The sequence below is a fragment of the Phyllobates terribilis genome, unplaced genomic scaffold (genome assembly GCF_046119375.1).
Source record: "Phyllobates terribilis strain yellow unplaced genomic scaffold, ASM4611937v1 Scaffold_3__8_contigs__length_932513732, whole genome shotgun sequence".
Taxonomy (NCBI): domain Eukaryota; kingdom Metazoa; phylum Chordata; class Amphibia; order Anura; family Dendrobatidae; genus Phyllobates; species Phyllobates terribilis.
This window is the reverse complement of record NW_027362763.1, coordinates 395,650,223-395,665,860: the sequence shown is the minus strand read 5'-3', so window position 1 is coordinate 395,665,860 and position 15,638 is coordinate 395,650,223. Positions and strand designations below refer to the sequence as shown.

General features: G+C 40.3%; 1 protein-coding gene across 2 annotated transcripts in view; it reads right to left on the bottom strand.

Annotated features, from left to right (window-relative positions):
- Nucleotides 1-15,638, bottom strand: part of SMAP1 (small ArfGAP 1) — a 287,543-nt gene that overhangs the window by 218,658 nt on the left and 53,247 nt on the right. For both annotated transcript variants that reach the window (XM_073675510.1, XM_073675511.1), the window contains exon 2: nt 947-1,080. In XM_073675510.1, the coding sequence (XP_073531611.1) occupies nt 947-1,080 (134 nt within the window). The remainder of the gene's footprint in view (nt 1-946; nt 1,081-15,638) is intronic.

Sequence of the window (15,638 nt, the reverse complement as noted above, 5' to 3'; positions counted from 1 at the left end):
TTTAAATGAAGAGATACCCAGACACAGTGGAGGGGACGGAACAACGCTGAAGACCCTACCCACAGTCCCGCCCCAATGCATAAAGATATGAATACAAGGAAACTTCAAAGAATAAAGAAAATCTACAAAACTGATTCCTTCACCTGAGGTATCATTTTAATCAGTGTGACAGCACCTGAGGTATCATTTTAATTAGTGTGACAGCACCAATATGGCCATCTGTGCTTTGTAATATGCTCCTGACAGGTTTTCTCCAAGCACTGAATACCAGATATTTCCAAAATGATGTCTAACAATGGGATACAAAAAATGGTAAACTCAATCCTGAAATTTGTGACAAAAATTTACAGTTTAAATTATCAGGATGTCAAATCCAGAGTACCGCTCAATTTACGTTGCCAAATTCTCCACAGCATGTACATGAGATTTCACAACTTATCTGCAATGCGTTTACTGTATGGAATACATTACCCATAAACTATGGTCCACGTATTTATACCCTTCAAGGGGTATTCCCAGCTCCAAGATCCTAATATGTAGTAGGTGTAATAATAATATTAGCATATACCTCCAATTAGAAAATTAGTATAGTTTTTATGATTTGGTATGTCTCTTTCCTCATGTGCAGGCATTGCAGGACCTTAGGTATCTATGGTTACGGCCACTAGCAGCTAGCTAACTAAATGTCACTATATCAGTGGTCGTAACCATAGATACGCAAGGTCCTGCACATGAGGAAAGAGACATAGCGAATCTGAAAAACGAAACTACATTTCTAATTGGAGGTATTTGCTAATATTAGTATTATTACACCTACTACATATCGGTATAGGATCTTGGAGATGGGAATACCCCTATAAGTTTACAGGAAGGATAAATGGGGTCAATGATCATACCGCCACAGAAAAACAGTATAGGGTGCACAAATAGAAATTCATTGGACTACCTGAATTTGTTCTGGTGTCCATTGATCCAGGTTGACAGACTTCACTCTTGATATATGGACACCAAGGTTTCTATGAATTCCAGCACATCTGATGCAAATAAAAACACCTAAGTTCCAGGAAGCCCATCTTGGACCTGAAAGATAATAAATTGGACATTTTTATTAAAGATTTGGTAATGCCATAGGCATTCAAGAGGCTTGAAGATTTCATTTTCACACAAAGAATTAAAAAAATAAAATAAATTAGCGATTGTTTTAAATTTGCCCAAAATACACAAGTGAATTCAAGCTATACTAATCCTCTATGTGCTACTATGTGTAAGAAGCCTTTTATACAAAAAAAAAAGTTAATGTGGCTATTAATCTGTAATTCACTGACAAGTTTCTAGAAAAAAAAAAGCGTTACAATTTATGGTAATTACTTTAGGTCCTCAATGAAAGATGAAATTGATTATAAATAGGTGGGATGTTCAAAGGTTTAACTAATTAAAGAAGGTGCAAAACAATGTTCTAAAATAAAAACCCAAATCCCCCCGACTCTCCAGCACAATGGAGTGACCAGTGATCAGGGATTTAAATGTCTGAGTTTAGACATTATGTAAAAGTTTACAAACTAACCAGGATGTAGGTAATCTGTATACATAGGTACACACATGGACAAAATTGTTCGTACTCTTCTCTTAAAGTAAGAAAATCCTACAAAAGTCACTGATATAGCTTCAAACTGACAAAAGTCATTTTTAATTTCAGTTTTCTGAAATCAGACATTGCTTCTGAATTGTGTTTAAACAGAAGAAAAAATAAACTAATGAAAATGGCCAGGACAAAAATAATGGTACCACTAGAAAAGATCGAAAATAATTTGACTATAGAGACATGGTAAGCTAAAGTGTGTCCTGCAATTAGCATCATGTGTCCACAAACGTCTAATCAGTCAGTCCGCCTTTTTAACCCCTTAACGACCGCAGATATACATTAAAACGGCGGACGTTAAAGAGGCCTTATCCCCTCTGCCGTTTGAGAACGGCGATCGGTAATAAGAGAGGCAATTCCAGCGGGTGTCAGCTGTATGTGACAGCTGACACCCTGCGCTATCGGCCCAGGCTGGTTTTGAAGCCAATTGGAGCAGATTAACCCATTAAATACCGCTGTACCACGGTACCCTGAGGTCATGTGATGAAATAAGAAAGAAATATATGTGATTAAAGGAATAAATCTGGTATCGCACTGACCCAAAGAATAAACACGTCTTATCCCTTATACCGGATGGTGTATCGTTCAATAATAAGAACTATTCTGGTACTGCTGTCTATTTGTTCATTCTGCTGAGAGAGCACTTAATTTACGGGGTGCATATCGCCAGAAGCACAAGCTGGGCACAATGTATGGGGGCACTACAATATATGAGGGCACAATTTATGGGCACTAAACTGGCATATTTGCAATTCTCCAGAAATTAACCCTTGTGTACCTGAAAAATTTGCAGCAAATACAATAATTAAATTTTTACCGCTAAAATGTCATATTTCCATGTCTCAATATTATACAATTCTGTGAGGTACCTATTGGTTCAAAATACTCAACACCCCTAGATGAATTCCTTAGGCAGTGGAATTTCCAATATGGGGTCGCCTGGGGTAGGGGGTTTCTGCTGTTCTGGCAGCTCAGGGGCTCAGCTAGTGAAGCCCACAATCTATTCAAACTGAATCTGCGTTTTAATAGCAAAGTAGCGCTCCTTCCCATCCGATCCCTGCTGTGTGCTCAAACAGTAGTGTACAACCATATATGAGGTACTGCCATATGAGGGAGAAATTGCATAACAAGTTGTTGGGTGCAATTTCTCCCATTACCCCCCCCCCGTGTAAATTATACAAGTGGAGTTAAAACAGTATTTTAGTGGAAAAAAATATTTTTTGTTCTCACATCTAAATGTTGTTATAAAGTTTTGTGAATGATCTGTAGATTAAAAATGCTCAGTACACCCTTAGATGAATTCCTTGAGGGGTCTAGTTTCCAAAATGGAGTCACTTGTTGGGGGGTTTCTACTGTTTTCACATGTCAGGGGCTCGCCAAATGCGACACGGCAATCACAATTTATTCAAGACAAATAGCTATCTTTCCTTTCCTAGCCCTGCGTGCCCAAACAGAAGTTTTTGACCACATATGGGAGATCATCGCATTCGGGAGAAATGGAGTAACAAATTATGGGGTTCGTTTTCACCTATTATCCAAATTACAAATTTGGGGCTAAAACAAAATTTTTGTGAAAAAAATTAAAATTTTCCATATGACAACCCAATGTTTTTTTTTCCCTGCACTTTATGGTCTCCTGTTGTCTTTTAAGCTAGTGATTGATTGTTAACGAGTTAAATCTGTGTAGATCTAAGCAGATACGTTCCTATATATTGAGACTTAGTTAAGGGGCAGCATTTATGCGGGGGCATTTATGCATATAGCATTTATGCATACTTAATCGAAGTGCCATAATTTATCAAAGTGCCCTGGCAGTTAGAAAATGGCAGTTGGACAGGGCAGGAGACAGGTAAGACAATTAAACAAACTTGCTTCCAGGTCATCTTTTTGGCAAACAGTATTCACCATTTGTATCTGTGCCATTTATACTCTGGTTGCTATAATCATCCACATTCACCATTCTCCCACAAATGCGGCACACTTCATCCATATTAATCCCTCACTCCTCTCTTCTCCTATGTACAGTTGTCATGCTCTCTTCACAATGTTATACCACGCAGATCCATTCATTCCCACCGTACAACACAGGAAACGCTCTCACAAATCACTCAATCATCTGCTCACTCTCTGTATCTTCCTTCTATTAGTCGCAGGTGATATTTCTCCCAACCCAGGACCCTACAGTAATAATAACACTAACTCTTACCCTGTTGTATTCAGAAACCCTGCTAATCTCATTAATATTCCCTGCACATCTTCTGTCTCATTCAACTGTGCCCTTTGGAATGCACGCTCAGCATGTAATAAACTCTCTTACATCCATGACTTTTTCCTCTCTAATTCCCTCAACCTTCTGGCTCTCACTGAAACCTGGATCCAGCAGTCGGACACCACCGCCGCTGCAGCTCTCTCCTATGGTGGCCTACATTTCTCTCATACCCCGCGACCTGACAACAGATCAGGTGGAGGTGTTGGTCTGCTTCTTTCAACAAAATGTACTTTTCAGGTTATCCCCCCTGTACCTTCCCTTATCTTCCCGTCTTTTGAGGCCCACACAGTCAGACTCTACCGGCCCTTCGCCCTGCGAGTGGCGGTTGTCTATCGCCCTCCAGGTCCCCCCCATCAATACCTGGATCACTTTGCTGCCTGGCTTCCAAATTTTCTATCCTGCGACATCCCCACGATAATCATGGGAGACTTTAACATCCCAATTGGCGATCCTCTTTCCCCATCTGCCACGCATCTTTTATCACTAACCTCCTCCTTCGGCCTTTCACAGCTTGTTAATTCTCCTACACATGAGGACGGGAACACATTGGATCTGATCTTCTCCCGGCTTTGCTCAGTACATGACTTTACTAACTCTCCCCTTCCACTCTCTGACCATAATCTTCTTTCATTCTCTGTCAAGAACTGTGACTCTACTCAAGACACTCCCACCGTCCACACTTATAGAAATTTACGCACCATTAACACCCAGAAATTTATAAAAAGGTTGCAATCATCATTGGCCCCAATCTCCTCCCTCTCATGTCCCGACTCTGCATTGAAGCATTATAACAAAATAATGCTATGCGCCCTGGATGAAGCCGCACCTCCTACACAAAGAAAAATTCGGTATAGACGGCGACAACCCTGGCACACGCCTCAAACACGTCTTCTCCAGAGGTACTCCAGGTGCGCTGAACGGCTGTGGAGAAAATCAAATCTGCCCGAAGATTTCCTCCACTATAAATTTATGCTGAAAACATATAACTCTGCCCTTCACCTCTCCAAACAAACCTACTTTAACAACCTCATCATCTCACTTTCCAATAATCCTAAACGACTCTTTGACACGTTTCATTCTCTCCTCAATCAAACACAGGCCCCGACCACCGACCTCAGCGCTGACGATCTGGCCAATTATTTCAAAGAAAAAATTGACCATATCCGACAGGAAATTTTCTCCCAATCCCCAAAATGTTATGCATGCTCTCCCCCGCCACATTGCATCTTGCTCATTTTCTGACTTCGAACCAGTCACGGAAGATGAAGTGATCAGGCTCCTTGCATCTTCTCGCCCTACCACCTGCACCAGTGACCCTATTCCCTCACATCTCCTTCAGTCCCTTGCTCCAGCTGTCACCACTCACCTAACTAAAATTTTCAACCTTTCCCTCTCATCTGGTATCTTTCCCTCTTCTTTTAAACATGCCAGCATACAACCATTACTTAAAAAACCAACCCTCGACCAGAACTGCACGGCCAACTACAGACCTGTTTCCAATCTTCCCTTTATCTCTAAACTCCTGGAACGCTTGGTTCATTCCAGTCTAATCCGCTATCTCTCAGACAACTCTCTTCTTGACCCTTTACAATCTGGTTTCCGCTCTTTACATTCTACTGAAACTGCCCTCACTAAAGTCTCTAATGATTTACTAAAAGCTAAATCTAATGGTCACTACTCCCTGCTGATTCTCCTGGATCTCTCTGCAGCATTCGACACTGTGGATCACCAGCTCCTCCTCACTATGCTCCGCACTATTGGCCTCAAGGACACTGTTCTCTCCTGGTTCTCCTCTTATCTCTCTGACCGCTCCTTCTCTGTGTCTTTTGCTGGCTCCTCCTCCTCCCTACTTCCTCTTACTGTCGGGGTTCCTCAAGGATCAGTCCTAGGCCCCCTTCTTTTCTCCTTATACACCGCTCCTATTGGACAAACAATCAGATTCGGTTTTCAGTACCATCTCTATGCTGATGACACCCAATTATACACCTCTGCTCCGGACATCACCCCTGCATTACTACAAAAGACCAGTGATTGTCTTTCTGCTGTGTCTAACATCATGTCCTCCCTCTTCCTAAAACTGAACCTGTCAAAAACAGAACTACTCGTCTTTCCTCCCTCCACTAACCTACCTGTGCCCAATATTGCCATTTCCGTTTGTGGCTCAACCATTACTCCCCAGCAACAAGCCCGCTGTCTTGGGGTTATTTTTGATTCAGATCTTTCTTTCACTCCTCACATCAAATCACTCGCTCGTTCATGTCATTTACACCTCAAAAACATCTCAAGAATCAGGACTTCTCACCTTTGACTCAGCAAAAACTCTTACTGTAGCTCTTATTCATTCTCGTCTTGACTATTGCAACGCTCTACTAATCGGTCTCCCTCTTACTAAACTCTCCCCTCTCCAATCCGTCCTGAATGCAGCAGCCAGGATCATATTCCTCGCCAACCGCTACTCCGATGCCTCTTCCCTGTGCCAGTCATTGCATTGGTTACCCATCCAATATAGAATTCAATTTAAACTTATCACGCTTACCCACAAAGCGCTCCATGCTTCAGTACCCCCCTACATCTCCTCTCTTGTCTCAGTCTACCACCCTACACGTGCCCTCCGTTCTGCAAATGACTTCAAACTAAAATCCTCCATAATCCGAACTTCCCACTCCCGTCTCCAAGATTTCTCGCGTGCTGCGCCAATTCTTTGGAATGCACTACCCAGGACAGTTCGATTAATTCCCAATACCCACAGCTTCAAGCGAACCCTAAAAACACATTTCTTTAGACTGGCGTATCACCTAAACACACTCTGTCCGTCCCAGTTTTCCCCCATATTAAAATCTAATTCAACTTCGGGTTCATACCAACCATGCACATAATAGCCTCTGTCAGGACTGCACACATACTGGCTGGCGACCAGTCCATGTATTATTATTTATCCTATTCAGTATATCAAGGCTGCATTATACAATATATGTACTTTTTACCTTTTGTGTCTCCCCCACTTCCTCATAGACTGTAAGCTCGCGAGCAGGGCCCTCAATCCTTTCGATATGAGATATGCTTATTCTGTATTGTCTGTATATGTCCCCCCTAAAATTTGTAAAGTGCTGCGGAATATGTTGGCGCTATAAAAATAAAAACTATTATTATTATTATTATTATTATTATTATTATTATAATGTTATCAAATTCTGTGTAGTGCCGGTGGGTTCAAAATGCTCACTATACCCTTGGATAAAGTCCTTTAGGGTGTAGTTTCCAAAATGGGGTCACTTGTGGGTGATTTTCACTGTTTAGGCACATTAGGGGCTCTCCAAATGCAACATGGCATCCGCTCTCGATTCCAGCCTTTTTGCATTTGTCAAATGGCGCTCCTTCCCTTCCGAGCCCTGCCGTGTGCCCAAACAGTAGTTTTCCCCCACATATGTGGTATCAGCATGCTCAGGAGCAATTGCACAACAAATTTTGTGGTCCATTTTCTCCTGTTATCCTTGTGAAAATAAAAAATTAAAGGGTGAAAAGTAGCCACTGTGCTAATGTTTAGCATCATTGTGTGCACCAAAGTAAACATGGTCCAAAGAAAGCAAAAAGGCTTAAAAGCGTAGTGTAGCTCAAGGTAGGTCAGTCAGGGCATAGGCCGACACACCCTCTTCTCCTTCCAAGCAGCTACGCTACTGTATCTACACTTTTTTACTGTACAAAAGAAACAAAACCCAAAAGTAGATATTTGTGGCTCGTTTGCGATAACTCGTTTAGGTTTTCTACAAATACAATAGATTTTTATGATTAAAAAGAGAAGGCTTAATAAAGTGATAGGCACAGTTTCATAACTTTCCATGTTGGGCAAAATTCTTACATTAAAAAAAAAAAAAAAGTTTAGCTACTCTAATCATTTTGGACCACCCATCACTTTTTATATCCGGGCGGTCCTGCTCTGACTCTGTAGTGACATTCTAAAATGTCACTGCATAGTAGCGCAACAACATGATATCATGTTGCTGCTAGAGCGGGAATCTGGCTGGCAGCGTTCCCATAGAGAAGGCAGAGATGGTTTATTACAGTCTGTGCCTTCCCCATCGCTGTATAAACAGTGCTAAACAAAAGAGGTGTATGAAGTAATAAGAAGCGCTGACGTACCTTCCTCCTCTTTTTACAGCAGTCATGTGATCACTATGTAAAGGTCCCCATAGGTCTTTTATAGCCTTATGGGGGAAACTGTGTAAAATAAACAAAAAATAGCAAGTAAAAGATACATATTCTAGTTAAAAAAGGTCATGGTCAAAAAAAATGGAAAGACATGCTTATTTCAGTTTTTTCCACCAATATTGCCAGATATCAGAAAAAAAGTGGATATGACAGTGACAAAAATGAAGCCCCAAGGATCACAAAAAAAAGATGCAAAAATTACGTGAATATCCAAATGAGTAATTTTTTTTTTTATAGCTCTTTAAAGCGCACATACAAAATAAAAATAATAAAAAAAAAAAAACTATGCTGGGTCAGGAATGGGGCTAAATAACACTTTGTATAGTGCAGATTACAATTCTTCACACAAACTGTCTTCATTGGGTATTTATAAGTAGAGGTTTTAGGGCTATTTGCAACATTTTCACAGGTTTATGGAGCTTCACTTCTGCAAATCTTAGTACAATCATTCATTTTAGCTCTGTGGGCATCTACCTATGCGAGTTTGCCCACATGTACAGACTCTATGCAGTTTTTAAAGCCATAAAAAAAACAGTCAAAAAGTCAAATGTTTCTATATAATCCTCTTCCTCCTCCATTATCTAGTCCTGACAAGGACTACAAAAACTGCAGCAAAATAGCACATGTGAGAGCACCCTGTACTGACCACATTAGTACAGACTTGCTTCTTTTGTGCAAATAGATTTCCTGGAATATGCTCCTTCCATTGCGGAACAACACAAAGGAAAATACAATGACCTCTGCAAGGGGTGGAGATTTATGAGTGAACCTGACAACCGCGGGATTGTTTATTTCCCGGTCTTGCACACCTTGTTGGATGGTGCTTTGAAATTTTTGATTCTATTTCAAAGAAAATCCCACATGGGCTTAATATGCAGCTGCTGTAATGTGCATTGCTTTAGTAAGCAGGCAGGTCATTTGAAAACAAAATGCCTCAAGTAAATCCATAAAGACATCTGTGTGGCTCATAAGTGCTCTTACTGTACAGAGTATTATGTGGATGTTGTCAGATATTTATCGCAAATCTCACAGCCTGAGAAGGTCACGAGAACCACCCGCTGTGATCTTTGGAGCAATTAGCTCTCTGTTGCCTCCTATCGTCCGGACAATTACACGACTGGCTGACAAATAACAGAGGCCACAGGCTGGTTATCGGAAAACTAACAGTCAGCGCATGGTGTATACACCTCCGGATTCCAACACATGGAATACAGGTATATACCCCAGTACAATAACTGCTAATTCCATGATAACCCCAGACTACTCGCCGCCACCAGCATTCGTTTAAACAGCCTGATTGAAGCCATACGTTATCAGGCATCCAAAGTGCCATTACAGAACAAAAGGAATAGAACTGTTAAAATTTATATTTAATCCAAAAGGAGGCAGGGTTTATGAAAAATATACAGAAAATTTTACAAAGGGGACAAAACAATACAACATATACAGTAACAAAAAATAAAAGGGATTAACAAGAGAACTTACTACACCGAACACAGAGAATATTTAGTTTAGCCGAAGGAGAACACTTCGATTGGCTGTTCAGGGAACAGGATTCCTGCATACACAATATGCATCTCTACACGAATGCAGATCATAATTCTACTTGATCTTTTATCAGTCCCACTCACACACTCCCTCGTGATGACCTCACATGGGCCAGGTTGTGGGCTGGTTCAGGCCTTCATGACTTTATGAAATCCTCAACTTATGCGATTACTCCTCTCCGGATGACTGCAGAAGTTCAAGATTGACGCCATATTTTCCATCGGAATTTTATTTTTACTTCGAGACCAAACATAACTTGGCTGTTAGTTATCTGTCCACTACTGATTTGTGGCTTATAGGCAGGTGCCACAGATACATATTTTTTCCTATCATTTTTTCCTGGTTAGCCCCGATGCTGAAAATGTATGTCTCAATATCGGATTCATACAAATTCCAATATTCCATATTTTCTTTCAGAGACATACTGTCTGCTGGCTAATTGTAACATTTTCCCTGCAGAAACCAGTGTCACCTGAATCCAACATGCATTTCTTGTGGACAAAAGAGCTTCCACTGTCCTGTTTGTGTATGCTGGGTGACCTTGGCTATTTCTATGGCTTGTGGGGTATCTGCTCTAATCCTCTCCCAAACTTAAAATCCTTTTCTGTCTTAACCATTTGTCCCACCTGTAACGTTTTGTCCATACACCATGGACATCCTCGCTCGTATGCCAGGGTCTTTTGTTCCAAAAGGAGCTCCTGAATGCATTTTAATTAGGGTTGGCACTTCTCTGTCTCCAATCTATACATCGCGTAATCCTTCAACTAATAGACTAGACTGTCAGCTTTTGCACGATAATTAGGCTGGTTCACTATTGTCTACATTTAGGAGATTGCTTACTGGAAATTGATGTGAGGAAAAGGAGGGGGGCAGAGGGGAGTGACTTCAGAGATTTTTAATATTTTCCAAGACAGAAGTTATAAAAGGATGTCACATAACATCTCCCAATAATCGATCACAATCTGAAATGCTTTTACCATCAAGCCTGAAATGTCCGAGTAACCTGTTGCCAATAAGTATGATTTTATCATGTGAAAGTGGAAAGATTACATCCTCAGGGTATGCGGAGGTTTTTTCCATGCATTGGAGTGGGTGAACAATGCTGCAAAAACTCTTAAAGAATTGATACGCTGCAGATATGAAACTGCTTCAAGTCTGCAAGGAAAAAAATAAGCAAAGTGAGCATGAGGTTTCAGAAATCTCAGCCACTTTGCTGGTACTAGGAAAGGATTCTACTTTTGTGTCAAAACTGTGCAGAAAAAGGCATCAAATACTTAACATGTGCACATACCCTAATACTTTATTAACACTACATTTATTGGCTGAGGTGCAATGAATATGATTAATATAGGGAGAGATTAGGTGTCAATAGAAGTATCATTAAAAGGTGTTTTCCGGGGATTTTTATATTGATGGCGTATCCTTTCTATAGGTCATCAGTATCTGGTGGGGGTACAACACCCAGCACCACTGGCAATCAGCTGTTTCTGTTGCTGGCTGGATGCACTCAGTTGCGAAACTACAGAGCTCTGTCAACTATGGTGGCTTGCGAAAGTATTAAACCCCTTCATATTTTTCGTGTTTTGCAACCACACAACCTGGAATTTCACTTTTTTTTAGGGTTTGCATCAGATCATGTAAAGAACATGCCTACAACTGTGAATATTTTGTTTTCTTTTTATTGTGAAGCAAATAACAAATAGGACAAAATAACTGAAAACTTCAGTGTGCAAAACTATTCACTCCCCCTAAAGTAAGTCCTTTGCAATTACAGCTGCAAGTCGCTTTGGATAAGTCTCTATGAGCTTTTCACATCTTGCCACTGGGATTTTTGCCCATTCCCAAAGCAAAATTGCTCCAGTTCCTTCAAGTTAGATGGTTTCCTCTGCTGAACTTCAAGTTAACTTCAAGTTCAACTTCTGCTAATCTTCAAGTCTGACCACAGATTATCAATTGGATTAATGTCTGGGTTTTGACTAGACCACTCCAAAACATTTACACGTTTCCCCTTAAACCACTTGAGTGTTGCTTTAGCATTATGATTTGGGTCATTGTCTTATTGGAAGGTGAACCTCCATCACAGTCTTAAAGGGGTATTCCATTCTCCAAGATCCTATCCCAATATGTAGTAGGTGTAATACTAATATTAGCAAATGCCTCCAATTAGAAATGTGGTATAGTTCTGATTCGCTATGTCTCTTTCCTCATGTGCAGGCATTGCAGGACCTTAGGTATCCATGGTTACGACCACTAGCAGCTAGCTAACTCACTTTATCAGAGGCCGTAACCATGAATACCTAAGGTCCTGCAATGCCTGTACATCAGGAAAGACATAGCGAATCAAAAAAACGATACTACATTTCTAATTGGAGGTATCTGCTAATATTATTATTACACCTACTACATACTGGGATAGGATCTTGGAGATGGGAATACCCCTTTAAGTCAATGATAGACTAAAACAGGTTTTGCTCAAGAATATCCTTTTATTTCGCACCAGCTATCTTCCCCTCGACTCAAAGCATTTTCAGTGTCCCTGCTGCCGAAAAACATCCCCACAGCATGATGCTGCCACCACCATGATTCACTGTGGTATGGTGTTCTTGGGATGATGAGCTGCGTTGGTTTGGCGCCAGACTTCGCATTTACTTTGGTGGCCAAAAAGTTAAATTTTGGTCTCTGTGATCACAGCATCTTCCTCCATACATTTGGGGAGTCTCTCACATGCCTTTTGGAAAACTCGAAACGAGCCTTAGACACAAAAATTGTAAGTAAAGGCTTATTCTGCCGACTCTTCCATAATGGCCACCTCTATAGAGTGTACGGCTTATTTTGGTCATATGGACAGATACTCCAGTCTTGTTTTTAAACTATTTTGTTACATTACAACCTGTGTTTAAATATCTGTCAAAGGGGTGAATACTTTCACAAGCCACTGTACATAGCGGCTGGGTATGGCACATCTGACCCCTATTGATTCAAATAACTATATAACTGCACTATATTAATCAATGTGCTGGAAAGAAGTGGCTGGGCGCTCATGAGTTAACACCTAAGCCTGGAATGTATCATCAGCAACAAGCTGTAAACTATTTAAGACAAAAAACTCTATTACGGCTCACCTGTTGAAGTGGACCCAATGGCAGCAGAAGAAACAGGTAACTGTGTGTGAACAGGAGGAGAGTAACTTGTCTGTGTATTTTTACAGTTCATGTGGTCTTCAGAAAAATCACAGGGACATGTCCGTTTTTGAGTAAAGTCACACATCAAAATTACCCAACAAGTCTACGGGTCCATGAAAACCATGGACAGCACAGAGGACATCAGTGCGCAGTCCATGTGCTCCCGGGATTAACAGTGTAATGGGTAGGAGAAACATTGTAATTTATCTTTCAATTTTTTTCATCAGTGAAAATCACTGATGAAACACTGATGGTAAAAATAGACACTGACCAAACACTGCTGAAACGCCGGTCCAAACCTCTGGAGAACAACGGTTCGTGTCTTTACGTACAATAAAAATCATGGATGTCAGAATGAAGCCTAAAAAGAAACTTTCATAAACTCATTAAAATGTAAAAAAAAAAAAAAAAAAAAAATCAAGTGTCTGCAGGACACAATGACTACCTGGCTCCTACCAGTTGTCAACTCCTACTCTAACTCAAGTATCTTTGGGCAACTCAATTTTGTTTTTTTAAACTGCATCTAACTAGAAGATTCAGTAAAAATAAATTGACTACATACCCCTATCAAAATGCCAGTTTTTTTCTCATGTAAAAAAAAAACCATACCAAGGAGAATTATTTAAGAACTTTTTCTACCCAGAATCTTTAGAATTCAATTGAAGAACAGATGTAAATTTTTTTCAGATGGAAAACAAAAATAAAACGCTAAAATAATGTGGTTGTATGAATATACATATCCTCAACTAATACTTTGCTGAAGTACTCTGTTTTTATGACAGGATTCAGTATTTTTGGGTCATAATATATTAGCATGGCACATCTAGAATTGGTAAATGTTGCCCTCTCTTCCTTGCAGTAGTGCTCCACATCTATCAATCATATTGAAAGAGCATCTCCTGTATACAGTGCCCCCTACAGGTCAACCCACAGATTTCAATTAGTTTCAGGTCTGGGCCATTCCAAAAATTTGATCTTCTTATGGCAGAGTCATTCTTTTGTTGATTTGGAGGTATGCTTAGGGTCATGGTCATGCTGAAAGGTTCAATTTTGGTCTAATCAGACCATCACAAGTCTTCCCACACGCTTTTGGCAGACTTCATCTAGGTTTTGGCAAAATAGTCAGGCTTAGATGTTTTTCTTTGTGAAAAAAGGCTTTTGTCTTGATTTCCAAATTAAAATGGGAACTCTGGGACCTTGTGGAGTGTGTCAATGACTGCCTTCTGGACACCTGTCAAGTCAGCAGTTTTCCCCATGATTGTGGAGCCTACTGAAACAGACTAGAGGGACCTTTTTAAACGCTTAGGAAGCCTTTGCAGGTGTTTTTTGTTAATTATTTAAAATTTAATGAGATAATGACTTTTGTGCTTCATTGGCTGTAAGCCATAATCATCAACATTAACAGAAATAAACACTTGAAATAGATCACTCTGTTTGTAATGACTATATAATATACAAGTTTTACTTTTTGTATTGAAGAACTGAAATAAATTAAGTTTTTGATGCTATTCTAATTTATTGAGATGCACCTGTAGGTACAGTTGTGCTCAAAAGTTTACATACCCTAGCAGAATTTTTGCTTTCTTGGCCTTGTTTCAGAGAATATGAATGTTAACAAAGAAATTTTTTTCTCCACTCACGGTTATTGGTTGGGTGAAGCCATTTATTGTCAAACTACTGTTTACTCTTTTTAAATCTTAATGACCACCAAATACATCCATTGTGGCATGGATCGTTGTCATGTTGGAAAGTCAAAACACGTCCCATGCGCAGCTTCCGGGCTGATGAGTGCAAATTTGCCTCCAGTATTTGCTGATAACGTGTTGCATTCATCTTTCCTTCAACTTTTACCAAGTTTCCTGTGCCTTTGTAGCTCACGCATCCCCAAAACATCAGCGATCCATCTTCTTGCTTTACTGTAGGAATGGTGTTCCTTTCATCATAGGCCTTGTTGACCTCTCTCCAAATGTAACGTTTATGGTTGTGGCCAAAAAGTTCAATTTTGGTCTCATCACTCCAAATCACCTTGTTCCAGAAGTTTTGAGGCTTGTCTCTGTGCTGTTTGGCGTATTGTAGACGAGATACTTTGTGGCATTTGCGCAGTAATGGCTTTCTTCTGGCAACTTGACCATGCAGCCCATTTTTCTTCAAGTGCTTCCTTATTGTGCATCTTGAAACACCTTTTGGTCTACCTTACCGTGGTTTGGTTTTCACAGAGCCCCTGATTTTCCATTTGTTAATCACAGTTTCAACGCTGCTGACTGGCATTATCTATTCCTTGGATATCTTTTTGTATCCCTTTCCTGTGTTATACAGTTCAACTACCTTTTCCCGTAGATCTGTTGACAATTCTTTAGCTCTCCCCATGACTCACAATCCAGAAATGTTAGTAGCTGGATGAAAGATGCACGAATCTGTCTGGATCCCAGAAACTCACTCAGCTTTTATGCACACACACTGATTACAAGCAAACAGGTCACAGGTGAGGATGTTACCTTTAGTAACCATTCAAACCCATTTGTGTCAAATTCTGTACATGTTATCAGGCCAAAATCACCAGGGTATGTGAACTTTTGATCAGGGTCATTTGGATGTTTTTGGTTGTCATTAAGATTTAAAGAGAGAAAACACAGTAGTTTGTAAACTTTTGAGCACAAGTGTGTGTGTGTGTGTGTGTGTGTGTGTGTGTGTGTGTGTGTGTGTGTGTGTGTGTGTGTGTGTGTGTGTGTGTGTGTGTGTGTGTGTATAGATAGATATAGCTCTCTATAGCTATGGCATTTCATTGTTTTAAAAT